The sequence below is a fragment of the Podarcis filfolensis genome, assembly GCF_964270895.1.
Source record: "Podarcis filfolensis genome assembly, chromosome: 10".
Taxonomy (NCBI): Eukaryota; Metazoa; Chordata; class Lepidosauria; order Squamata; family Lacertidae; genus Podarcis; species Podarcis filfolensis.
In genome coordinates, this window is record NC_139612.1 from 9,052,374 (window position 1) to 9,077,449 (window position 25,076).

The 25,076-nt window shown below is 43.1% G+C and overlaps 2 protein-coding genes across 9 annotated transcripts in view; both read left to right on the top strand.

Moving 5' to 3' along the window:
- TPRKB (TP53RK binding protein) overlaps positions 1–7,273 on the top strand; it is a 29,097-nt gene extending 21,824 nt beyond the window's left edge. For all 6 annotated transcript variants that reach the window (XR_014539425.1, XR_014539426.1, XR_014539427.1 and 3 more), the window contains one exon: positions 436–7,273. The gene's annotated coding sequence lies outside the window, so the exon portion shown is untranslated. The remainder of the gene's footprint in view (positions 1–435) is intronic.
- Positions 7,274–9,284: 2,011 nt separating this feature from the next.
- On the top strand, positions 9,285–24,771 carry GTSE1 (G2 and S-phase expressed 1). 3 transcript variants are annotated; one of them, XM_083575152.1, is made up of 12 exons: positions 9,285–9,521; positions 14,393–14,478; positions 15,925–15,982; positions 16,065–16,683; positions 18,219–18,389; positions 18,873–19,011; positions 19,891–20,241; positions 20,396–20,465; positions 21,537–21,788; positions 21,878–22,055; positions 22,656–22,784; positions 23,166–24,771. In XM_083575152.1, the coding sequence occupies exons 2-12, from the start codon at positions 14,400–14,402 to the stop codon at positions 23,247–23,249; spliced, it is 2,130 nt and encodes a 709-aa protein (XP_083431278.1). In that variant the 5' UTR covers positions 9,285–9,521; positions 14,393–14,399; the 3' UTR covers positions 23,250–24,771. The 3 variants fall into 3 exon arrangements, with proteins under 3 accessions (XP_083431278.1, XP_083431279.1, XP_083431280.1); XM_083575153.1 differs by having other exon boundaries at positions 9,334–9,526; XM_083575154.1 differs by lacking the exon at positions 9,285–9,521 and adding an exon at positions 9,604–9,701.
- Positions 24,772–25,076: the final 305 nt, after the last annotated feature.

Consider the following 25,076-nt stretch of genomic DNA (forward strand, 5'->3'; position numbering starts at 1 on the left):
ATGTCAAGTTTGCCTCTCCGCTGCCAAAAGCAAAAATAGAAAGATGGATTTTCTTCCTCTCCAACAGAAGTTCAAAAGCCATTGTTATGCTCTTTGTCATAGTTTTTCTTGGCTTGTGCAAATGTGAGCCGGCAGCTCTGACACATTTTGAAAAGCCCTGACATTTCTGTAGCATACATTTTCTGAGCCAAAACAAATTATACTTCACCCACAGCTAATAATGTGAATAGGAGCAGCCATCAAGAGATTATTATTTTTTTAAATGTAAACAAACAAACAAAAACTGGTGTGAAGGGTCTTTAGGGCTTGAAATTTATGGAGAAACTTTAAAATGATTCACACAACCTATAAAAAGCACTGTGCATTTAAACTCAAAGTGAGACTTGCCTGGAAAACTTTCATGAAAGCAATCCATCATCTGCTCTTCTTTTCTAGCGCTCGTAAGTGGAAAAGGAATCGTAAAAACCAACAGTAAAAATCGGGAGAAGGTTGCAGAAATGGAACTGAGGTCCCAAGATGAAACTGATAAGATATTTATGATACCATCTCCAGACATACTATTCCTAATTGCAATGTATGAAACAGGACAAATTGTGCTATGGCTTCAGTGACGCACTAAACATGCTTCATCGTTCCGGACTGAGAGCCAGAATAAGTATCGTGACTAAATTTATGGGCTGAAAGCTCGGTCCAGCCCCAAATTTGCTAGATGGCCTTATGAGATCCTTTACCTCAGCCTTGCGCCCCTTGCTCCATGTGCAATGCTGGAATAACAGTCAAATCTGCATTTAGAGCACATGATTTGCCCCAGTTCAGGATCCAAGGTGCCACAGGCTAGCTTAGCTCCTTCTCACCCACAAAAAAATCCCTGTTTTGGGGAATGCTGTTGGCGGCTGCCACCAGGGACCCTGTTCCCACACATTCAGCAAGTGGAATAGTGGAGCACAACACTGGCATCACAGAAGGCAGCAGAGCAGGGCCCTGATCCAGGGCCGGCCCTCCCAAGAGGCAAGGTGAGGCCTCAGGTGGCATGATCTACAGAGGCAACAGATACCAATGTAGACCCTGGGCAGTTATCTTTCCACAAGGACCGACACTGATGCCGAAATCCAGCATTGGCTCAGCTCTGCGAGTGCAGCTTTCTCCCAATTGAAGTGCAGAGTGTTTGAGGACTGGGACATTTGGAGGGAAACCCAAATGCTTGTTTACAAAGCTATTGTACTACCAACCTTACTGTATGCTTGTGAAACATGGACCACTTAGACACACCAGCTCCAATTGCTCGAAAGATTCCATCAATGTTGTCTCTGAAAATTTTTATGCATCACTTGGGAAGACAGGCGAACTAATTACCAGTGTACTGGAAGAAGCAAAGATCACCAGTGTCAAAGCAATGATGCTTCAACATCAACTTTGTTGGACTGGTCGTGTTGTTTGCATGCCTGATTATTGTCTTCCGAAGCAACTACTCTATTCTGAACTTAAAAGTGGAAAGCGTAATGCTGGTGGTCAACAAAAGAGGTTTAAAGACTGTCTCAAGGCAAATCTTTAAAAATGTAGTATAAACACCAACAATTGGGAAACACTTGCCTGCAAGCGCTCCAATTGGAGAACAGCCTTTACCAAACGTGTCATGGGCTTTGAAGGCACTTGAACTCAGGACACAAGGGAACCAATGTCCCCACTGTGGAAGGGCGTGTGGATCCAGAATTGGCCTCCACAGTCACTTACGGACTCATGGTTAAAACCGTGTTTATGGAAGACAATCTTACTCGGCTACGAGGGATCGCCAAAGAAGAAGAGGTGTCGTGCTATTCCTTCCCTGCTTGTTTATATGGTGGATGAAATTTGGCAATGAGATACTAAGACCCTCCACATCATAAAGCCACTATGATACCAACTTATGATACATTCTGAGGTTTAGAGTTCTAAATAGACTTCATCCCCAAAAGGACTAATTTTTTTCATTGTTTCCGGTTTCTTCCTGACACGGTAAGGGTGAGTCAGCAGTCAGCATTTGTCCCCGCCATTTTCACCTCTCTTCAATCCTTTCTCCCTCCTTCCCTGTCTTCATTTGCCTTCCTGCGTTTCTCTCCTCCCAACTCTCAAGGCAATCTCGCGTCGTCTTGCCTCTCCCTCTCCTGGCTCTTCTCAATCTCAATCTCATCGCTCTCGTTCTCCCCTAACTCCCTTTCTCCGTGATAGGGTGTGTTCCACCACAGCGGAGCACCTTCCCTCGACCCGTCTCTGAGCGCAGCACACCAGAAGCTCATTCTAGATCTTCAATAAGGAGGTCTTCTGGAAGAGAATGAAAAAGAGAGACTTTCTGTATCCAAGAAAGGATTCTCCAAATCAAAGTCATTCTATATCTTCGACAATGATGTCCTCTGAAAGAGAATGAAAAAGAGAGACTGAATTAACAGCCTTTCTCAACTAAGCATTCTAAACAATACCCAAACCCAAGGGTTCAGCCACCTCAGCTTTTGTAGCTGGAGTCAGTCAGGGCCCTGCCTACTGGGGCGAAGTGAAAAAGGCCTGCAAGGCACAGCAAGAAGGCCTGGGAGGTCTTTCTCAGGAATGAACCATAAGGCTACTAAGTGAAAAGTCCCCAAGGTGTGCAGATTCATTTACCTTATTTGGGTTCTGGCAGCTGATGTTCGGCTGTTGTTTTCTGCAGAGGAAAGAGAAAGCTGGATGAGACGCCTTTCGTGACACTACAAAACCCACCATTGACAGGTGCAAGGAGCTAGGAAAGAGTGGCCTCCCTCAGGCTTGGGCCCAATCCCTTGCCCCAGAGGACCTCCATGGGCCCTGCAGCCTCCTGGGCAGAGGTGGAAGGGCAGCACCTGGGAAGAGGGCAGGACATGCCTCTGGCATCATCCTGACACCCCAAGAACACATGCCACTGCAGAATTGGGGGCAAAGACCATAGTCAGCAGGCAGAGGGTCTGGGGGAATCCACTCCCTCCTCTTTTGTTTCCCCCAGTACTAACCTCAAGTTCCAGGAAGATCTGGGATAGCTTTGTCACAACTGCAACAAGAGAAGGACATGGGGACAGGTTAGTTCGTCCCTTTGCAACTTCCAAGATTATTCCAAGACTCTTCTCCTTGATTTCCCTGCTTCTACACTCCTCCTAGAGGGGTGGCAAACCACAGGCCTTGGGGGCCAATCTTGGCCTGCAGCCCCCCGAATGTGGCTCACAAGAGAATGTGGCCCTCTAGCTGACCACTGTCCCCCTGCCCTGTCCTACCAGCTGACTCCGCCTCCAGCTTCCACTAGAAATGCTTCCTCTCCTCTCTCAGTCAATAGCATCTTCATCAACCCCACAAAAGTGGCTGGCCACTGGGGTGGGTTTCCAGATGCTGGACCAGATGAACATTGGGTTGGATCCAGCACTCTGGCTCTTTTGGTTTTTTCTTACTAGCTTCCCCTCCCCCACAAATCCTATACCCTGAGCTGCCCCCCCTAGCCTATTCCTACCCTTCCAAAAATGGCGCAGGGGGAACTTCCTCACCTGGAGGCATAAGCTTCTTCTCGCGCTACAGCAGGGCCACTTTTCTGTTCTTTCTGAGGCGATGGCACCTCTTAGAGCATTGGGCACCCCCGATGGCACCCCTAGGAGGGCAAATCGCTCTGTCACAGTGGGCAGATCGCCCCTCCTCTGGGTGCCCGTCTTCTTTGATGTTCTGGCTTCCCCCGCCACTGGCCACAGGCTGTTCCTTGTGCTGGAGCGGGGCCACTTCATTGCTCCTTTCTGGCTGCATGAAGCTTCTCAGTCGCTTGAACCTAGAAGAGATGATGCAGAACAGAAATACGTTTAGCCTAATAGAGAATTGCCAGCACATCCCTCCCAATTCCTTCCCTCCTTCTGCAGTTGAATGAACTGTAGGACTTCATAACAGCTGCAGAGAGGCGGCCAAGAGCATTCAGGGCTTGGAGAGAAAGGAGGTACCAGCTCCTGCCACTCCAGGACCAAGAGAGCCTGGCTACCCCAGTTCATGCCCTGATTGCTTCAAGACTAGATGCCATGCACTATACGCCGGGCTTCCCTTGTGTTTGACCTGGAAGCTGCAGTTAGTGCAGGATACTGCAGCATGATTGCTGACAGGAACGAGGCCTTGTCGACATTGTTTTACCTTCTTGTAAACCGCTTCGAGGTGTGAGATGTATATATACACAATGAAGTGGTATATAGATTTTATGAAACAAACATGGGAGAGATTTTTGCCCCATCGAATAGCAGAGCTTTGGGTCATTCATTAACATCGATGGGCACTTCTTCACATAACACTTAATTGGTTTGTGAAATTGGCAGCCAAAAGATGTGCAAAGGACGACTGCTTTGCAAGGTTGGAAAGAGGGGGGGTCACACCTATTCATTGAGGAAGAGGAGGAGATTATTTGTGATTATGATCTGAAATAGCTGCAGTATGTAGAACTTCCAGGTTTAGAGGCAGTCTACCACTGAAGCCACCTGTTAGAGGACAATCAACAGGATTGGGCTATTCCTTGTGGGCTTCCTGGAGACATCTGGTTGGCCACTGGATCAAACAGGCCTTTGCTCTCCTTTTCCTGCTATGCTATATCCCATGAGGGATTGCAACACTCCACCCCAAAGGAAAGAGAAGCATTGCCAGCATTTAAAGGGTGCCTCTGCCTAGTCTTTGAAGGAGAGCCCTGCCCAGAGAGGGAGGAGACCGCTAGGTGGGTCCTCTAAGCATCAAGGGGTCCAAGAAGACAAGCAGAACAACACTGGGCAGCCGAGAGAGGAAGGTGGGCTTGACGGAGAGATGGAAGATGGAGGCGGGGAGACATGTAGTAGTTAGAGTGCTGGACTAGGGGGACCTGGAAGACCAGGGTTCAAATCTTCATGAAGCTCACTGATTGACCTTCAGCCAGTCTTTTTTCCCTCAGCCTAGCCTACTTTGCAGGGTTGATGTGAGGGTAAAAACTGGTGGCAGGGAGAACCAGGTATGCCATCTTGAGCTCCTGGGAGGATAGCTGGCCTATGAATGTAAACAATGAATGTAATTGATGAGATGGGAGAGGAGAGGAAATAGGAAGGCAGGGAAAGAGTGTGGAGGAGCTGAGCTCTTTGGGAGGGGAGTGACTGGTCAAGACAATTTCAGGGGGCTGAGGCTGTGCAGGGGATTCCAGGATCCCACCCCAGGAGACATAGAGAAAGGGAAGAAATACTACTTACGCTCTGAACATGGTGTCCAAATCTAAATCCAAATGCTCTGCTTACTCTCCTAGCACCAATAGAACCGGCACCTCTCTCTGTTTCTCCTCACTAACCCACAATGGACACCTGTAGCTGGTGGCTTTTAAAGGGGAAGCAAGAGATTTCATAAAGGAGGGCAAGTCATTGTTACCGTGGCAACCCTGGGCCTTGACCCTGGGCCAAACTTGCCCCTCCTGATGTTTCTTCAGAACTTGGAAGCACCTGCTGTTCCATCTGCAGGTGAATCCTCTCTTTTGGAGTTCATGTTTTTTATATCGGATCATTCTTCGTTCAGCCCCATTTCCAAAGGGAGACAATCCCAACATCCCTTGAAATGCAGTAGAAGACTCCCAAGTCTAGGGGTGTCCATAGCACAGGATTAGACAATCTGCTTTGCATTATCACCATCCTCATAGATAATCCTGGATGACATCTCCAGGTGGGGCAGAGAATGTTCCCTGTCTGAAACCCGGGAGAGATGCTGCCGGTCAGTGTAGAAGATGCTGAGGTGGATGGGTCAATGTGTGACTCTTCCCAAGGCAGTTTCCTATGAATATTCCTCTTAAGTCATTTACCCTGAAGACAAGCAAGCTAACTTCTCCAGAAGACCAACAATCTATTTCTCCATTTAGAAGACAATATGGAAAAGTTCCTGTTTTATATACAACAATGCAGGTTCAAAAATCTTGAATATGAGAGGAAGCAAAATTCTGGCCTCTGTAATGAAGCAATAGGCAAAGGGTCCTGAAGCAGAGCAAGTTGGTGGGGGGATGTATCTGTCAGAGACTCTTCTGCTATTCTTCCTGCATTGCAGGGGGTTGGGCTAGATGGCCTTTGGTGTGGCCCCCAGTTCCACAATTCTGTAATTCTAGGTTTGTACTCTGTACTGGGTCCTGTTACATTTATGCACCATCACTTTTCTATATGCCTACTTCAGTCCCTGGAGACCTAGTACATTCACCCTTCAAAAGCATGTCTTTAATGTGGTACCTCGTCAAAGGTGCACACCTCATTCCTGTGCACACCTCTACCCTGTGCACACTACAAACAACAACAGAAACAAATAAACAGCAAACCACCAATCCTGCATTGAATACACACACACACACACACAATTTTCATTAAGTTTTACTTCCCTTCTTCTCTTTCCATGCTTCATTTTGCATAACATAAATTCCTTCATCTTTTACATAAACTAAACTATTCAGTATTCCATTACTGTATTACATCCATCAAAATTTATTTACATTGTTGAATTTATCTTAAAGCTGCCAACGTTTTCAAGTATACACAATTCCCCCCCCCCATATATTCGATAAACATTTTCCAATCTTCTTTAAACGTATGTTCTTCTTGTTCTCTTATTCTATATGTAAGGTCTGCAAACTGCATATTCCATCAGTTGAAGTTGCCATTCTTTAGTTAGATGATAGCCCTGCCCCATAAATCTGTTGAGTGGAATTCTGTTCCTCAATTTAAAAAAACCCTGTTTATTTCCCCCCAATGTGTTCCCTTGGGTGTAATCAGTGTGTGGTGATCTTGTGGGAGTGGACCAAAGGGCCACAATAAATGTGATAATGTGTACCCTTGTAAATCCTTGAGTGTGCTTCTAATAGAGAAGTTATGGTAGCCTGTTACTTTATGAAACAGATGATTTTTCAACATGTGCCACCCTCATTGGGGGCAGAAATACAGCTAATATGTAAATCACAAAGATACAGCGCATAGCTAGAACATAAGTTGCTACATGATGCAAATGGCTACACGTGATACAGGTTCCCAACATGCACACTAACACAATGTATTCCTGCAAGGTCATCGCAGAACACGGTGGGAATCCGAGCTTAGTCAGCAGAAACAGCCAATGCTTATGCATATGATTGATCTATCAACTTAAATGAGGTAATGATGTATGATTGGTGGAAATCGAAATGCTTTGTTTGAAACTTTATAAATACCACTGCCCGGACCACTGGGCTGAGTTGCAACTTTTGCAAAGCTATCCCATTGTAACCTATTGTTTTGCAATAAACAACATTGGATTTCTACCCTGCAGTCTCCGGAGTTTTCTTTATTGGCATAACGCAGGAGATAAGGCATTATTTGCTTACAACAATCTGAGTGTGCATTTGTGTGTATGTGTGCATATGGGCCAGTAAATCATGGCATATGCCCCCTATGCTCAGCAGACGGTACCACACTTCTAAAAGATAAAGAAGCTATCGCACTGCGCTGGAAAGAACATTACCAACATCTCTTTAACCACAACTTCCCCGTAGCTGCTGAGGTCCTCTCACAAATTTCGCAAAAACAAGTTAGAGATGAGCTTGCAGTATCTCCAAATCTGGGAGAGTTGTGTACTGCTATTAACCAAATGAAAAACAACAAAGCCTGAACTTTAAAATGGAAAGCGTAATGCTGGTTGAAATATACTCAAGAGTCGCAAAGTGATTTCATGCTCTTTATTCAGCTCATAGTGGTGAGGAGGAATGAATGAAAGTCCCCTCAAGGTATCTGCTTTATATACATTATTTACACAATGGGCTGCACATGATTGGCTAATTCCGGAATTCTACTGTAAGCCAACCAGGTTGTAGATTCACTTCTATCTGGAGCATGATTGGGTGGTTCCTGCCAACCAATCATACTGCTGCATTGTTCTAGGACCAATCAGACTGCTGCCTTTTGGATCCTATTGTTCTAGGACCAATCAGACTGCTGCAGTTTGGATCCTATTCAACTCAGTACATAACACTGGTGGTCAACAAAAGAGGTTTAAAGACTGTCTCAAGGCAAATCTTAAAAATGTAGCATAAACACCAACAATTGGGAAACACTTGCCTGCAAGCGCTCCAGTTGGAGAACAGCCTTTACCAAAGGTGTCATGGGCTTTGAAGACGTTCTAACACAGGACACAAGGGAGAAACGTGCTAAGAGGAAGGCACGCTTGGCAAATCCACACCATGACCAACTCCTGCCCGGAAACCTATGTCCCCACTGTGGAAGGATGTGTGGGTCCAGAATTGGCCTCCACGGTCACTTACTGACTAACTATTAAGACTGTGTTCATGGAAGACAATCATACTCGGCTACGAGTGATTGTCAAAGAAGAAGATAGATCTTTATGCCCCTTTGTTTCTGATGTCGATCTTCACTCCTCTCCTTCTTCCCCTGGCAGTGAAAGGGACCCCATTTCATGGTCCGCCAGGTGCCAAAATGCATTGGGTCTGCCCTGCCCTAATCCATACACACTTGCAGCCCCATACATGTTTGCAGTCTTAGGCTGCAGCCCTATATACACCCTTGCTAGGAAGAAACCCTCATGAAATTCAATGGGACAGACTTCAGAGTAAATGCACATAGGATTGAGCTGCAAAGTGGCAAACCAAAGCACGCTTACTAAGGAAAAGGCCCATTGAACACCATGGGACTTTCTCCTGAGATAGCTAGCATAGATTGACAGTGTCATTTACAGGCAATCTGGGCTGTGATGCTATCAGCTTCTCTGCTAATCCAATCTGTTTGAAAAACACGAATCTAGACACAAAACACAAAACAGCAGCTCATGGATTTAAGAGATTGCTAACATGCACAATTATTGAATCATGCATTAGCACTTATCTTGCTGACAGCAGAGAGGAACACATATTTATTTCCTGAATTTATAAGATTGTTACTTTGCACCGTTATGCATAAGAACCTTTATTTCTCACGACAGAGAGTAACACGTATCTCTCCCCTAGATTTATTTCACTCGTTTCCTGGCAAAAGTGTGCAAACTGAGTTCAGTTTTTCACATATCTATTGACCTCAAATAGTGCGCCCCACTGAATCATTTGAACCCAACGCTGTTCGTATCCTGTTGGCCTTTCACAAGCAATCGGGTCAGAGAACACGCGTCGACTTTCAGCTGGGCGAAAGCCGGCAGGGGGCGTTGCGAGCGGGACTAAGCAACAAGGGAACGCCTCTCTGGGAATTCAAATCTCCAGTTATCCACAGAACGTCGGGCGACGGGGAGCAAAAAAATAAAGTCGTTTTCCTAGAGCGGCCGTTTCACGCTGACGACGTTTCTTAACGGGGGAAGGACGTGAACTACAACTCCCATTTATGCCTCAGGTGCGAGTTGATTGCGGGGCGGAGTCCGCCTCTTGGCTTCTCTGCAATTGGCTGCGGTCGGTGAGCGTCGCTTAAATCCGCCAATCAGGAGCCGGGCGGGGCGGGGGCTGCCATTTCAAATGCAGCCGCGAGAAGCTGCACCGAGCGGACTCATCCCCCTCAGCGTGTCGCTTGGGCCAGGTGAGGTGAGGTGAGGCGAGGCGGCGCTTCAGGGACGGGCCTAGTCCCCGGGGGTGGGCGTAGCTCGGCGTCGCCGGCGCTTGGAAGGGGAGAAGCGGCCGGAGGTCATTCTCGTGGGTGGGTGTGCGTGTGGAATTTTGACGCTCATGCGGCTAGTCCATAAGGAGGTCCCGCCCGGCGGTGAGATTCGGGGTGGCGCAGACTCAGGCCTGTGGGAGGGCAGGCCTGCTACAGTTTAATGAAGAGGGAAACTTAAGGGGTTTTCTTTTTTTTTGCAAAAGGGATTTCCTGGAAGTAGAGTTGCCCCCTTTGTTATGGGGGTGGGCGGTGATGTTTCTTTTTAAATTTCAAATTAAATACAGTGGTACCTCAGGTTACATACGCTTCAGGTTACATATGCTCCGCTGACCCAGAAATAGTGCTTCAGGTTAAGAACTTTGCTTCAGGATGAGAACAGAAATCATGCTCTGGTGGCACGGCGGCAGCGGGAGGCCCCATTAGCTAAAGTGGTGCTTCAGGTTAAAAACGGACCTCCAGAACGAATTAAGTACTTAACCTGAGGTACCGCTGTACCTTTATTGCCATCACAACATAAAATGTTTCAGATCACTGGGGTAATAAAAAGGACAAGGGTGGAGCTGTCAAGGGTTATAGGGTCACACTGTGGTCGTGTGCACTAGGTGCGGGAGTGACTTCAAAGCAGGTAAGGTGAAAGGTAAAGGACCCCTGGACGGTTAAGTCCAGTCGAAGGCAACTGCAGTGGTACCTCTGGATACGAACGGGATCCGTTCCGGAGCCCCGTTCGCATCCAGAAGCAAACATAACTAGCGACGGCACGTCTGCGCACACGCGTGATGTCATTTTGAGTGTCTACGGCAAAACCTGGAAGTAACATGCTCCGTTACTTCCGGGTTGCCGTGGAGCGCAACTCAAACGTGCTCAACCCGAAGCACATTCAACACGAGGTATGACTGTATGGGGTTTCGGTGCTCATTTCGCTTTGAGGCCGAGGGAGCCGGCGTTTGTCCACAGACAGCTTTCTGTGTCATGCGGCAGCCAGACTGGTGACTGGGAGTGGCCACCGAAACCACATAATACCCGTCCTGAAAGAACTACATTGGCTCCCAGTACATTTCCTTTAAAAAAAAAATTATTAAGGGTTTTCTTGTTTTACAGTGTAAGTGTAATGCCTCGTATTTTTTTCTTCCATGTAACATTTTTACAAATCCGTTTCATTTGATGAGGCATTAGGGAGAGAAGAAAAAAGAAAGAAAAAAAGAAAGGGGGGTGGAGGGAGGGGAGATGGATGGGGGTGGGGTCAGGTAGCGGTGTTTCTATTATGCTTAATGTATGTAGAGTTTGGTGTCAGTGTGCTTGTGTTGTTCACTTGTGTTCCTTTGGTGGTGAGAGAGGTTGGGGTTGGCCTAGGGTGTGATTGTTTGTTTGTGGTTGGCTGTGGTGATCTTTGTTTTCGTGTGTGAGTGAGGTGGGTGGGTGTTTTGGATCAGGTTAGCCATATTGATTTGTATGCTGTTGGTGGATTATTGTCGTTGTCCTGTTGCGCTGTGTATGTAATAAAGGGCAGCCATACCGGGGTGAAGGTGTCTTCTTCTGTTTGTCCCCGTGTCAGTTTCAGTTTATTAGTTAATTTTTCTAGTAGGGCTGTTTCCCATACTATTTGGTACCATTGGTCCATGCTTACTCCTGACAGGTCTCTCCAGTGTCTGGTTATGGTCTCCCAGTACATTTCTGAGCGCAATTTGAAGTGTTGGTGCTGACCTTTAAAGCCCTAAACGGCCTCGGTCCAGTATCCACCCCCATTGTTCAGCCCGGCCACTGAAGTCCAGCTTCAAGGGCCTTCTGGTGATTCCCTCACTGCAAGAAGTGAGGTTACAGGGAAACAGGCAGAGGGCCTTCTCGGTAGTGGCGCCCGCCCTGTGGAACGCCCTCCCATCAGATGTCAAGGAAACAACTACCCAACTTTTAGAAGACATCTCAACTACCCAACTTTTAGAAGACATCTGAAGGCAGCCCTGTTTAGGGAAGTTTTTAATATTTGAAGTTTTGTTCTGTTTTTAGTGTTCTGCTGGGTGGCTGGGGAAACCCAGCCAAATGGGCAGGGTATAAATAATAAAATAATAACCACCATCATCATCATCTTAATCTGAGTCCAAAAGGCAAAATAACCGAATACTCACAAGAAGAATGCAAGTAAGGTCAATGCACAGCTGACTTGAGAGCTTTGCCTTTCTACTTTTCAAAGCCTTGAGCTTCATAATGCTATTATATCCTTAAAACTGAATGCTTGCAAAATGCATTTTTAGATACATTTGCAAGGAACACAAGTCTGCTGCAATTTTTTTTAAGTAATATTTATTACTTTTGAAGATTACAGAAAAAGAAGAAAAAAGAAAAATAAAGACAAGAAAGAAAGAGAAAAAAAACCAAAAAAGTGAAAAAACACCACAATACAATACAGTATACAAATATTATAAAACCCACCCCAAACCCACTAGATTAAACACATGACTTAAAACAAAAAATGTTTAAAATACATCTCTCCTTTTCCATATTCTAGCCTTCATTTCCTTGTTTCCTCGACTTCCTCACACCTCCCTTTTTGTATTCCAGTTCTTCTAATTGTTTCAGCAAATCCTTTCCATCTTTCTCTGTTTTTTATCATCTTGTAAATAACATATTTTAACCTTATTTCCCTTTAAGACTAAATTACTTATCTATACTTAACTTCTTCTAACATTTCACTAAATCTCTATAATATCATTCCACAGTTTTTCTAACAGTCATTAATTTTACAAAATTTCTAAATATGAACTTTAACTTCCCAGTCTTCTTCCACCCTCTCTTTTCCCTGGTTTCGGATTCTGCCAGTCCTTTCCGTCAGATCCATGTAGTCCATCAACCTGGAGATCTTATATCCGAGGCTCTTAATTCTTTTCCAAGTCCCTTCTGCGGATCTTCTTCGTATTCTTTAATACTCAGGAGCAAATCTCAGGTAAACTCCAACCAAACAAAACTTTTCTTCCTTCTGAACAGCTCAGCCAAGTTTCCATAATTGAAACTAAAATCCATAAGGTATTTCAGGACGTATTTCAGGATTCCTCCAAATCCATAGGCCCCCAAAGCTTCAAGTTCCTCCAGGCCCAAACCCATGTCCCAAAAGTCAGTTGGTCCCTGAATATAGGGATATTTCCAACTTGCGTTCTTCAGTCCAAGCCAGGGTCCAATCCTCAAAATCTGGCTTTTGCTAGAATCAATCATGCAAGGCCTCAATTTATAATCCTCAATTTGCTTCTGTAGAACTGAGGATCCTGCTTGAGCTACCTTAGATTTCGCAACGGCATCCTTCTCCTTTTCCTCTACCATTTGTCCTACCAAGGTATATTCCTGTTCCAAGTCCTGAATTATTTCTGTATTGTTGCTTGCTTTTTGATTCAAATTGGTCACTTTCTGTTCCCGGCTGTCAATTTTGGAAATCATGTCATCTGCCTTTTTGTGCAGCGGTTCAAGTGAATGATTTATCTTATATAATACAGTCACAATACCTTCTCCTATCAGCATTTTGAATAGTCCAAGGTCAATCTCTGATTCTCAGAAACTTTATCTTGCAGCTGGAGCTTACCCTGTTACACTCCTGTAACAGTTTGACATACTCCCTCTAGAGGGAAACAGTCTCAACTTGTATCAATTTTGTCAAGCACAGAAACAGTTTCGATTTTCAGTTATTTTTTTCCTCCCTTTGATAAACTCAGAAGAGATCAATGGAAACAGTATCTTTCCAATTTTAAGTAACTGTCAAATCCGTTCTGTCAATGAATCTTCCCCAAACGTCATCAGGCAGACCGTTCCCAGGTTCAAAGCAGTGGTAATTTGCTTTTCACTCTCCTGCAGGTTCTCCCTAGGTTCACGACTTCCCCCCTCTTCTCCTGCTTCCAAGGGGGTTTTGTATTTTTAGCCGATGGAATTTTAGTCCTTTATCAAAAACTTTCAAAGACTTTAGTTTGTAACGTCTTTACTTCAGTCTGTTTACAAAAGCGGAAGGCGGACTTCCTGTTTAGAGCCTTCCCGCTTCGTTGCCAAATTAAAATATTTGAAAATCCAAATTTTCCAGTCTACTCACAGGTAGTTGTTTAAGGTCCAAATGTCCACAGGAAAAAGTCAACGCTCTCCGGCAGCAGCAATGCGGCTTCACTCCGTGAAAGAAGCGGTCGATTCAAAGCACCGCGCCACTCACCCCACGTCGCTCCGGATCCCCAAAACAGGGGATCATGCATCAATAACAACTTTATTGGCCGAGGGAGCCGGTGTACAGCTTCTGGGTCATGTGGCCAGCATGACTAAGCCGCTTCTGGCGAACCAGAGCAGCGCATGGAAACGCCGTTTACTTTCCCGCCAGAGCAGTACCTATTTATCTACTTGCACTTTGATGTGCTTTCGAACTGCTAGGTTGGCAGGAGCAGGGACCGAGCAACGGGAGCTCACCCCGTCGCGGGGATTCGAACCGTCGCCCTTCTGATCGGCAAGTCCTAGGCTCTGTGGTTTAACCCACAGCGCCACCCGCGTCCCAAAAGGCAGTGTACTTCTCTGTAAATTAATCTGTCAAATCCGGATTGTTTGCCATAAGTGGATATAAGGAATGATGGTGTAGTTTGGTCCATGTGTATCTGATGCCATGTACTGGCCAACTTTTTACCACTGTTCCGTTAGTATAGAAAAGATTCTGGTATAGATACGTATGGGTGTGCAATGGTGGTGACTGTAGTGAAGCAGCTCTTTGAAACGGGAATAAACATAACTGGTGCTGGATTTTTAAAAATATAATATTGAGCTGGCTTACCTAATGTGTTTTGCAGTTGCATCATGGATGACGAAGGGAAAACAACCTTGCATTCAGAATGTAAAATGACGGAAGCCAGACCCAATGAGTGTGTGAATAATGGTAGGTGATAAAAACAACAACACTGCTGTAAGATATAAAGCACATTTGTAAATTACTGTCTTGTTTGTCATGAGACACCTCTAAAATCGAGTGCTCTTGAGTGGGAAGAGTAATTCGAGAGATTGGTGGTATTCCTATTGGGATAAAAGAATCAGGCAGCACAGTGCTATGCTCAGGGCTTGTAAGGCCACCCTCTACCTATGGCCTACACCCACGATAGCCAACATGGTGCCCTCCAGGATTTCTGAACTACAGTTCCATTACTTGGCCATGTTGGCTGAGGGTGACGATGGGTGTTGTAGCCCAAAACATCTGAGCAGCACCAGTTGTCTGCCCCTAGCCTACACTATCTAATCTGCAGGCAAAAAAACTTGCATGGTGTTCAAGCTTGTGGCAATCAGCTAGATAATGTACTGCAGCCAATTCAGTTTATTAGCAAGAATATTGACCCTTTCCCCCTTCATTCTTCCTCCTGCCTTTAATACTGCTGAATATTCTGCACACACAATTTGCTGTAGAATAAAGTTACAAAAAAGGGATAACTATAGGTTGCTTTAATGATGACTTACCTGTCATTAGGGAAATGTAGTTTTAGGAATAATACTTGATCAAATGATTCTAATGACTTCTGACTTTATAGCTATTCTGTTTTGAAATGGATGGCTGAAATTTCTTATCAGAAATACTGATCATATTGTTACATTGTATCCAAAGATAAAGACACACTGCAAGAATCTGATAACAATATGCATAACAAATAGGCTCTGATTTAAGTTTATATTATAAACGTCTTCATTCTGGATTACTTGCAACTGTTTACCAGGAATAATGCTAGAAATAACTACTATATTGTTTAACTCTGCGCTCACTATCAAAGGTGATATGAAGAGCTTGCATTGAACTGTCCCTTGTGACCAGTTCGGTAATGCACTGGCTTGACTCAGCTTAAGTACAGTTTAATGCTGGCTGGGCTCTAGCCCTGATCTAAAAACCTTCAGATAACAGTGGGCTACATATGAGCAGTGTCTGCCCCAAGGAAAACTCTCCATCAATATGATCATTGCTGTCAGCTTTTAAGGAGCCAGTTTTGTGGGGGAAGAAAGGGAAATGTGGGTCCCGTCCATCAGTACCTTACCCTTAGTGCTGGTTATGGAATCCAATATTTGTATGAATACATGTACTCACACGGCATCTGATTCAGAAGGGTATCTGTACCTAGAACCCTTTGCGCACAGACCATCCTTTCTGGATTGGGGCACGTGTTCCACGCTGTATTAGAAATTAATTCTCTGTTCTGTCTTGCGTAGACTAGAATAATTTGAAACCAAAAAGTAGTAGCAGAAGCTGAAATTTCAGCAAGGCAAAGTGGAATACGGTAATATATCTACTATAAAAAGGTCAGCCATGATTAGTATAATAACAACTGATGCTCTGTTATGATTCCAGATTTTCGCCACCTGTCTGATGAAAAATTTGACTTTGACTTTTCGCTGTCTCCTATAAGGTAAACAAAGTATCTAAAGCAAACCGTATTTTTAAAAGAGCAAGCAATTTGGAGGTGTCTGACTAATTTGTCTTTATTCTAGTGAAAACGAGGATGAAGTTTTTGTCGGGCCCATGGGCCATAAAGAAAAATGCATTGCGACGACGCTTGAAGCCCTTGAAGCAACGAAAGACACAATTCCCCCATCACCACTTGTGGATGAACTAACATGGAGCCCCGTTTCTGAGGAGAAATTTGTGGAGATTTTTAAGGAAGCTCACCAGATAGCAGTCCAGATACAAAGTGGAACCAAAGCAAAAAGGAACAACGGTCGCCAGCTGGAAGAACGAAAGACAGAGGCTGTAGAAAAATTTGTGCAAGAATCTAAATCAAAACTGAAACTCCTTGAGAAAGGAATAGTGATGGATAAAACCCCAAAGGAAGTTAGGAGAGAGACTTACTGTGTGTATGAAAGTCCAGTCTCCCCACGGCCACCTTCGTTTCAGAAACATTTAAGGCAACCGATCGCGGGGATGGACAGCTCTCGTTCTCCACAAATTCCTCTAAATACTTCTAGTCCTGCCAGAATGGGCAAATTGCCCCACACACCGCTTGCATCTTTAGCGCAAGGGAAGAGTGACAAAACAAATAACAAACCGAGCACAGTTCAGACTGTAAAAAATGCATCTGCATTTGGAAATAGTCTCTTGTCAGCGGGACAGGTAAAGTTTTCCCCCCTCTGGATAGATTAAAGCATAAAGGGCAGTCATCTTGCCACATAAGAATGGTAACTCCCTGCTAGTTCCCAATCATTACAGTTTTTCCCCTTGTTTTTGGAGTTTCTTACATAGAGAACAAATAGCTGCGTGATTGTGATCTTATTTAAATTTGTTGACCCGAGTGCAAAATGCACTCTTGACATTTCTGACTTTTATAGCTAGCGAACTCTATTCATACGCCTTTCAATAAAACTATAGTGGTGTTGGTTGCTAAATATGACTTGAGGCTAATGTGAAATTGGTGGTCACCTCAACACCTATCAGTGCTGCTGCTTCTGGAGTGTAGTCAGCTAGAAACGTCTAACCAGGTGCTGTGTGTCTCTTGCCTCGTTTGCGTGTCATATTGAGTTGCCAACAATAGCCATGGTTTATTCTTGGCTAATTGTTCAGGGGTGCAAACCCTGAGGCTGGTTTTAGATTTCACCACAAGCCAGACCATGGCTTAATTTCCCAGGAGGAGGGAGCAGAGAAGGCTATGCGCATCCACGTTGAACCGTAGCTTGTTTTTAACTGATTTAATGTGACATACAAATTGTTGTAAGGTGTGTTAATATTAGAATGCTGCTTTGTTTGTCGGCTTGACTTCCAGCAGATGGTTCTTCTAAACTGAACTATTATTATTGTTATTAAATTTAATAATAAATAAATAAAAGATAATAAATAAAATAATAAATAATAAATAAAATAATAAATAAAAGATCTCAGGGTGGTTCACAGACTAAAATATCATATAAAAGACAGTAAATAATTAAACCCCAAGCAACATAACAATAACTCCGCCTTCCCACAAATGCATTTCAAAGGCTGTAGAATATTTCGTTGTAATTTCGTTGTCCCTGAGAGGGGGCAATGACAATAAAGATATTATTATTATTATTATTATTATTATTATTATTATTATTATTAATCAGCCAAAGGCCTGGTTGAAGAGGAACGTTTTTGCCTGGTGCCTAAAAATATATAATGGAGACACCAGGCAAACCTCCCTGGCGAGAGCATTCCGTTTGCTTAAAGGCTCTTTGAAATCCACTTGCAGGCCTGGAATCAAACCACCGCTGCAGAAGGAAACGCTTCTCCCACCGAGGAAAAATATCCATTTGCAAGTGTAGTTTGAATCCATGTCACACCTGTAAATGGACTTCAAACGTGGGTGCTCTCAGTACCCATCAGCTGATTGCTCTTGAGGGAAAACCTCATTGGCTGCACTAGGGAGTCCCTGATGAGGCGGCCAATCCTAACCACATGTTTGCAGACCCCTCACTTGCTGTCGAATATGTCAGTTTCAGGGCAGTTTGGTGTGCTTTGGTGGAAATGGCCTTGCAGGCTTTATCGGGGACCCGTGCTGGGCCTGTGGGAAATTAAAGTGTTGGTTAGAACCAGTTTATTGAAAGGATATTTTAGTTTAATGGGCAAACACTAAAATAACATTACTGTTGACTTCCTTTGGTTTACAAATGTTTGAAATCTGAACCTTGCAGCCAAAACAAGGGAAGCTGACCAATATTTCCAGCTGGAATAATTTGAGCAGTATGGAGTCGTCGGAAGATTTGCTCTCTGACAAATCAAGTCTTGCTTCAGATGCGGGAGATGCGTCCTTCTCTAACAGTTCAACGGGGAAAGACAAGAGAACTCTTTCAACTTCCAGCAAGGTAAATGCTCTTAATGAATAACTCCTGCCTTTGTAATTCTTGGTGACACCTGAAGCCAGATGTTCTAGATTTGTGATACTGGATTGGCGATCCTTGGACCAGTGTACTCTGTGGTATATGAGGAAAGTAACAAACTCATGGTCTGAATTGACTTGACCCTTGCTGCCAAATTGAATGGGGAGGGTTCTGTATGCTGTTGTGGAATGGAGTGGATGAGGAGGGTATAAAGCTCTTTCTGAGCACACATAATGGAAATAATTTTCCAGGAAAACTTAAGGGTTTGAAATCACTGATCTGCAGAGATGCAGTATCTTATTTTGAAGGGAAAAAATGTTTAAACCGTTATTGCAGGAGCATTAGGGCTGGATATGCTTTCTTGTAGCCACACAGATGTGAACATAAGGAATATCGGTATTTCAGTAGGATAAAGTTTGTTAGATGTTCTTAGGGAAACCTAAATGACTTCTACTACTGTCTTTACAGTTGGGAATCAAGGCAACGCAGCTGAAACGTCCTAGTAATATCCGTATGCGAAGGAACACGTCAACTTCTTCATCTTCGTCCTCTTTTTCCAGCATAAGCCTGAATTCTAGTCTGTCCATCTCTCCTAAGATAGGGAAAGGTAACAAATCCAATGTGGTTTGCTCCTGGTTGTCTCTTAACTAACCAGAATTGGAATAAACAACAGTTGCCCAAAATGGTGGCCACTTGTCTAAATGGCCTGCTGAGTTGCAGGGAAACCTGGGTTCTACACACACACATGCTTCTTTCTTCTTTGGTGATCACTCATAGCTGAGTAAGATTGTCTTCCATGAACACTGTCTTAACAGTGAGTCCGTAAGTGACTGTGGAGGCCAAATCTGGATCTACACATCCTTCCATAGTGGGGACAACACACACATACATTTTGCTCCTAGGAATACGGAATCCAAGCCCCAAATATTAAGTGATAGCAACAGTGGCCAAAATGCATAACTGCTGAGTTCTTTTGAAGCACAAGTGAGAAACTGATTTAATAAAATTTGTGCTCACTAACTTAAATGGTAATAGTCTAGTAATTATACAATTTGCATATTAACCTTTGCAAAGACAATTATTCTGAGACATTGCACCTCTTGCAGTTAAGTACACACTTATGAATGTGGTCACCATAGACCAAACTGAATAATTGCATTATGCGATGGCTGTAACAGCACCCTTTAAATAGTTCAGTCTCTTCTCCCTTGTTGGCTCCTGTGCTTCATACTTGTCCCAAGCACCTGCACTTTTCAAAATCCATGTCTCTTTGTCCTTATCAATTAATTCAAATGTGTGTAACGCCATCTCCACATCCATGCTGGGTGCCTGTTCTCTCATTCTCTTCCCCTCTCTCCCAACACTGGGAATTGCTTGCTCAAGTTTGTTGCCTTTGCTTTCCTGACACTAAAGCATTAGGTGCATTGATAGTGGTGCATACATATATAAACAATAGATATAAAATTTCTTTTTTTTTCTCTCCCAGGTAAAATAGGTGTTGCTTCTAAAGTTTCTGCACGTGGCTCCCGGCTGTCTTCTGCTGCAAGCAAGATTGCGATTGTTAAACCTATGAAGGGGTTGTCTGTGCAGGCGTCCCATACTGATGCATCTGGAAAGCAACATGGGTCCACAAGTGCTTCAAAAACAAATCCTTCAGTAAACGCACCCAAATACAGAGTTACTGATAAGTCTGAGATGGCCGGTGAGATTTTGAAAGAGGACTCAGATCCTAGTTTTCAGAAACCATTGCAGAAAAGCATATTGGGAAACCCAACAGCAACAGCAACAGCAACTGCAAGTCCCAAGCCCAAAGCAGTACCTGCAGTCTCAAAGGAAGGTAAGAACACTGGTCTTACCCATGTGATAATTTTTTACAGTTTATCTAACTTTTAGTGTGCCTGCCCTTATTTCTGTTCTGAACATTGCATTGGATGGGGAGTAAGAACTGAACTGAGGAAGTTGATTAAGTCCTGTAATTGTTTTCTCCCTAGGTGCATCTGAGAATTTTGTTGTCAGAGTGTTACAACCAATTGCATCACTGTCTTGTGGTAATGTTGGAAGGTAATGTTCTATATTTTAATTCATACTTGTTTTCCTCTACGCTTCTGTCACCTTGAACTGCCTTGCAGGTGCTGACAGGCTTATCAAGGGGGTTTAGAACTGGGTTTTTGTATATGGGGTGTGTGAAATTACTTGTGGAGAGACCTGAAGATGCTTCATACTACTTTAAACAGTAGCATGTAAAGCAAAAAGGCTGTCCAGTGGGATTGGCAGTCCTTGATATTCGAAGTCTTAGATGAATTCTTTGTCCCACCCCTTGCTGTAGCAGGCAGGAGAGGGCTGGGTTACGTTGCTGATTCAGATTTTTGCTTGGCAATAATGAAGTCTTGTGTTTCAACAGTGTCTGTGAAACTACCTATTTGGGTTCTGATTTGCATATCAGCAGTGAACATGAGATTGGGAATTTAATGTTGCCAAAGGCAAAGTTTTACCCTATTATCTCTTTTCTAAATGTGCACCCAAATGCTTGGTTCAGAGCAAGGCAAAACATGGTTTAGACTTCATACATACAAACTATAGCTTGCAATTTCTTGCTTTCATTTGTTTTCTTTTTGCTCATCAGTCCAGTCTTGAGGTACTGGGGCATCTGGAGGTAGAGCAGATACTAATAAATTTGTCAAATCAGACATCACAACAAGCTGTAGTTAAGTTTAATTAACTATTGTTTGCCACAATCTCTGAAATGGACTGATGAGAATTTCAGCTTGGATTACATGTGGTACCTAAGCACTTCTATAATCTCCCAGAAGATGTTTTATCTGCTGCTATATCACTCCTCTTGGTATGAAAAAACCACAGTCTGCTATTCCGAACACTGACTTGCGTTTCAGAAAAAGCCTCAGTTTGGGATAAAATCAAATATTTCAATGGCCTGCAAACAGCTTAATAAAAAAGCTGAATTGGTTTAAAATGTATCCTATTGCAATTCTTAAATTGAGTTGCTGGTTGCTCTTGACTGCATTACTGAAAAGTATTTGGGATACCCTACATTTTTGAGTATGCACTTAAACTAAGAGGAATGCTTCAGTTGTGATGCATTATTGGTTTCTAACACTTCGTGTATCCTTCTAGCAATGATGCAGTTACCCCACCTCGCAAACTATCAGAAGACGGATTGGTATTAAATACCTGTTCTGCTGCCAAGTCTGGCTTATGGACTCCATCCAACAGAAGGCATTCTGCATTACCTACTCCCATTGGTCGGCGTACGTCGGGAATTCCATCACTAACCCCCAGAACTGTGCCCAAAGCAAGGTCTTCTCCCGATCTCGTGTCTCTTCGGCAAGTCTCGAGTGTGTCATCCAAAAAGACTCTAGAAGCTAGGTAAATCTAGACATAACCAAAACTGACCATCTTACACCATTTTCAAGACGGGTTCTTAGATGAAATTCTTTGTGTCTCTTCCTTTCCAGTTTCAAATGGGCCAGAGAGCGCAAGACCCGTGGGGCCTATAGCTCATCTTCAACAGAAGGATCTCCCCCACCAGTTGCACCTATTGCACTGGATTTTTCAACAGAGAAGTCTTCTGAAGAAACAGAACAGGACCTTTCTGAGCAGGAGAAACCAGCAGAAAGAACACCCACTGTGGAGGTAGGCTCCTGCTTTGTCTCCTTTTTTGTGTATATAGAGCAGCCTTCCCCAGGCAGCTTTAAAATGTGAAGCATCTCTTCTTTCAGAAATTACCACTGCTGCAGTGTCTGTGTTGAAAAGGAGCTGAAAGGTGTTTAGTTATATCTAGTGTCCTTAATTTTCTTGGTCACTTTCCCAATGAGCCACTGCTTGCTGTGAAGTTTGTGTAAAGCAGGATTTCTCTGGTCTTATTTTAAGTTTTTTGCTTTGCTGAAGATTGTCTGCTGAAGCAACATAAAGTAAATTTATCCAAATGGCTGCTATTAATGTCTGCTTCCAAATCATATGGGTAATTACAGATATATGGAGACTCCTGCTTCAATAGGAGGCTAACCCAAACCAGTTCTTGGAGAAAGAACAGATTAAGTACCGTGGATTTTTAGGGTAGCAAACAGGTTTATTAAACAGTTTTGTTCTCATGGGCAGTTCATTTGTAAATAATAATAACACCTTTATTGTCATTCTACAACCTGTGTACAATGAAATTAAACGAGTAATTAACTTTTTTTCAGGAAGCACAATAGGCAGTCAACAACTTATAAATTACTATTTTTTTCCTAGACTTTACTGATAGACATTGGAATAGATAAAACACCACTTGCCACCCAGGAATGTGAAAATAAACCCCTTATTGATCTTTTTAATACTCCTGAAATGATTCCAGTTCCTCTGTTGAAGCCTGTAGGACAGGTAAGATACCCTGTTTTATATTTCCCTTTTTAATACTGCTAGCATGCAAGGATATTGTTTCAATATAAATGTCAGTGCAGCAGTATGACTTCTCATGCGACATAAGCTGAAAAATGTACAAAGGACAAACTGCCATTCACAGCATATTGCATCCACACAGATATATGTGACATTCAGGAACAACTTAGCAAGGGGATTCTGACCTTGTATTGACTGGCTGTTGCAATATAAATAATTGAATTTATGGCTGTGTAGTGGTGTCAAAGAATGCCATTATAAGACTTGTTAGCAAAGGAGAAGTCTGCTATTGTAATGGTTCAAATGTTTTAGTCAATGTCTTAACTGTATTTATCTGTCTCTCCTTCCCTTCCCTCCTTCTAGCCAATAGATCTGAGCTCTCCTCTCATCAGTTTTACACCGGAAGGAAATAAAGAGAACCTGGATTCTCCTCTTCTGAAGTTTTGATTTCCTGAGCAAATCTCTTAACTTGGAAGAGTTTGAGTGCAAAAACTGATGTTTCACTAAGCAGGGTGTGAGTGGGTAACAGACTAGTAAAATAGAAATGAAGTTTTTAAACTGAGCACTTGACAAGTGTATTGTTGATGTGTTGTTAAGGGATAATAATAAAGATGGCTTAAATATTGATTACTCAGTACTTTCAGGAACTGATCGCAGATGCCTTGTGTGTTAAAATATCTAGTTTGTTTTGCACAAATTTGTCAAATGTCATGAATTAAAATAAAGCAAAGGCATTCTAAAATGTATATTTTCATTAAAATATAGTGGAAGCCTTTCTGAATGCTTCCACCATTTCAAGTTTACAGTTCAAAGCGCCTACTAGGATTTATAATGTGCACACTGTACACTTAGGCATTTTGGTCTGTAATTTGTGACTGGAAACTCTGCAGTAACGTGAACAATTTGGTGAGTGATTATTGAGATTTACAGTATTTGAAGCAGAACTGATTTGCTGTATTATGATTAGGATGCATTTGTACTGTTCAATTTTCATAATGTGAATTTTAGTTGCATCATAGCCATATTACTCTTGGATCAGAAATCTGAACAAGCTGAGCGCTTTTATGCACAGTGAGCTCTTGCTGTTCCTGTGCATCATGCTATCAAATGAAGAAAAGGGAATGATGGATCTGCCTCTGACATCTCAGTTCCAAACATTTGTATGAAAATGAATTTACCCGAACACATCAATTCAAGCAAGGGGGCGGGGGAATGGGTGCCTTTTACATCATGGAGGAGATTCCTTTTACAGAAAAGTAGGACATTCCTCACTGATAGTTTGTCTTAACTGGATGCAACAATGGACAAGTATTAGGCTGGTCCTCGCAGCTCAAAATGTAGTTCAAAAAACAAGTGGTAGTGACTTGGAAAAGAAAAAAGTATGGAAAAGACTTTGGCTTCAGTAAGCATATTAAAGCATACATAGTTCTAATTCAGCCTTAGCACAAACCTCCCAGGTTGTGACTTTACTGCCACTATGGAAAGTCCTTCTCTGTGAAGGAGAAATCTGTTCCCTCTCCTGCAAGCCTTCTCACTTGCCTACATGAATTCCTTGCTGCATTTGGCTAACAGACTGTTAAATACAAAGCTCTGTTTTATTTGTTTGGTTATTTAATCCCTACAGTCCAGGTGGCTTAAAAATGGATGAAGACTCTTGTAGCATATACACTGAAACTAATATGTATCTTTCAGAATCTAGGTGGAGAAGCTGGGTGTGTGTGTGTAACACAATTAGTATTTTCTTTTCCAACTAAGAAAAAATGTAAGAATTTATTTAGGCAAACAGGAACCAAAACATATGGTTACAGGGTCCAGCAGAGATCTATAGGTTACTATATTATTTCTAATGGTTGTTTCATAGTTTAGGTTTAATATATTATTGACAGATTCATATCAATAACTGATTCTAGACTAAATGTGACTTTAACGTAATTTAACTAGCAGAATCAAATTAAATACTGGATTGAAACTCACTGTGTCAAGTCATTGTCCCTTGCTGGGTTAAGCCATTATAAATCAGATGTTATTGTTCCACACAATATTTGGAAGAAGTTGCTACAACGATAAGCTGGAAGTCCTGCAGAATGCAGTGAAAGTCTGCTCCATATATGCACTTTATTGTCAGAAATTGAGGTTCACTCATTGGCGGTGCATGCTTAAGAGGGAATTATGTAAAACTTTAGTCAAGGTGCTATGTTCTTGTGTTTTGAGATATGAAACTTCTAGCGTTCTCAGTGTTTAACACGTCATTGCTTGATACGTAGTTAAGCAATG

Excerpts from the sequence above, each read along its gene's own strand:
- GTSE1 (XM_083575152.1), top strand. The coding sequence starts at position 14,400 with ATGGATGACGAAGGGAAAACAACCTTGCATTCAGAATGTAAAATGACG. Across the intron at positions 15,983-16,064 it reads TTTTCGCTGTCTCCTATAAG|TGAAAACGAGGATGAAGTTT; the intron begins GTAAACAAAGTA and ends TCTTTATTCTAG. Across the intron at positions 22,785-23,165 it reads TGTTGAAGCCTGTAGGACAG|CCAATAGATCTGAGCTCTCC; the intron begins GTAAGATACCCT and ends CCCTCCTTCTAG.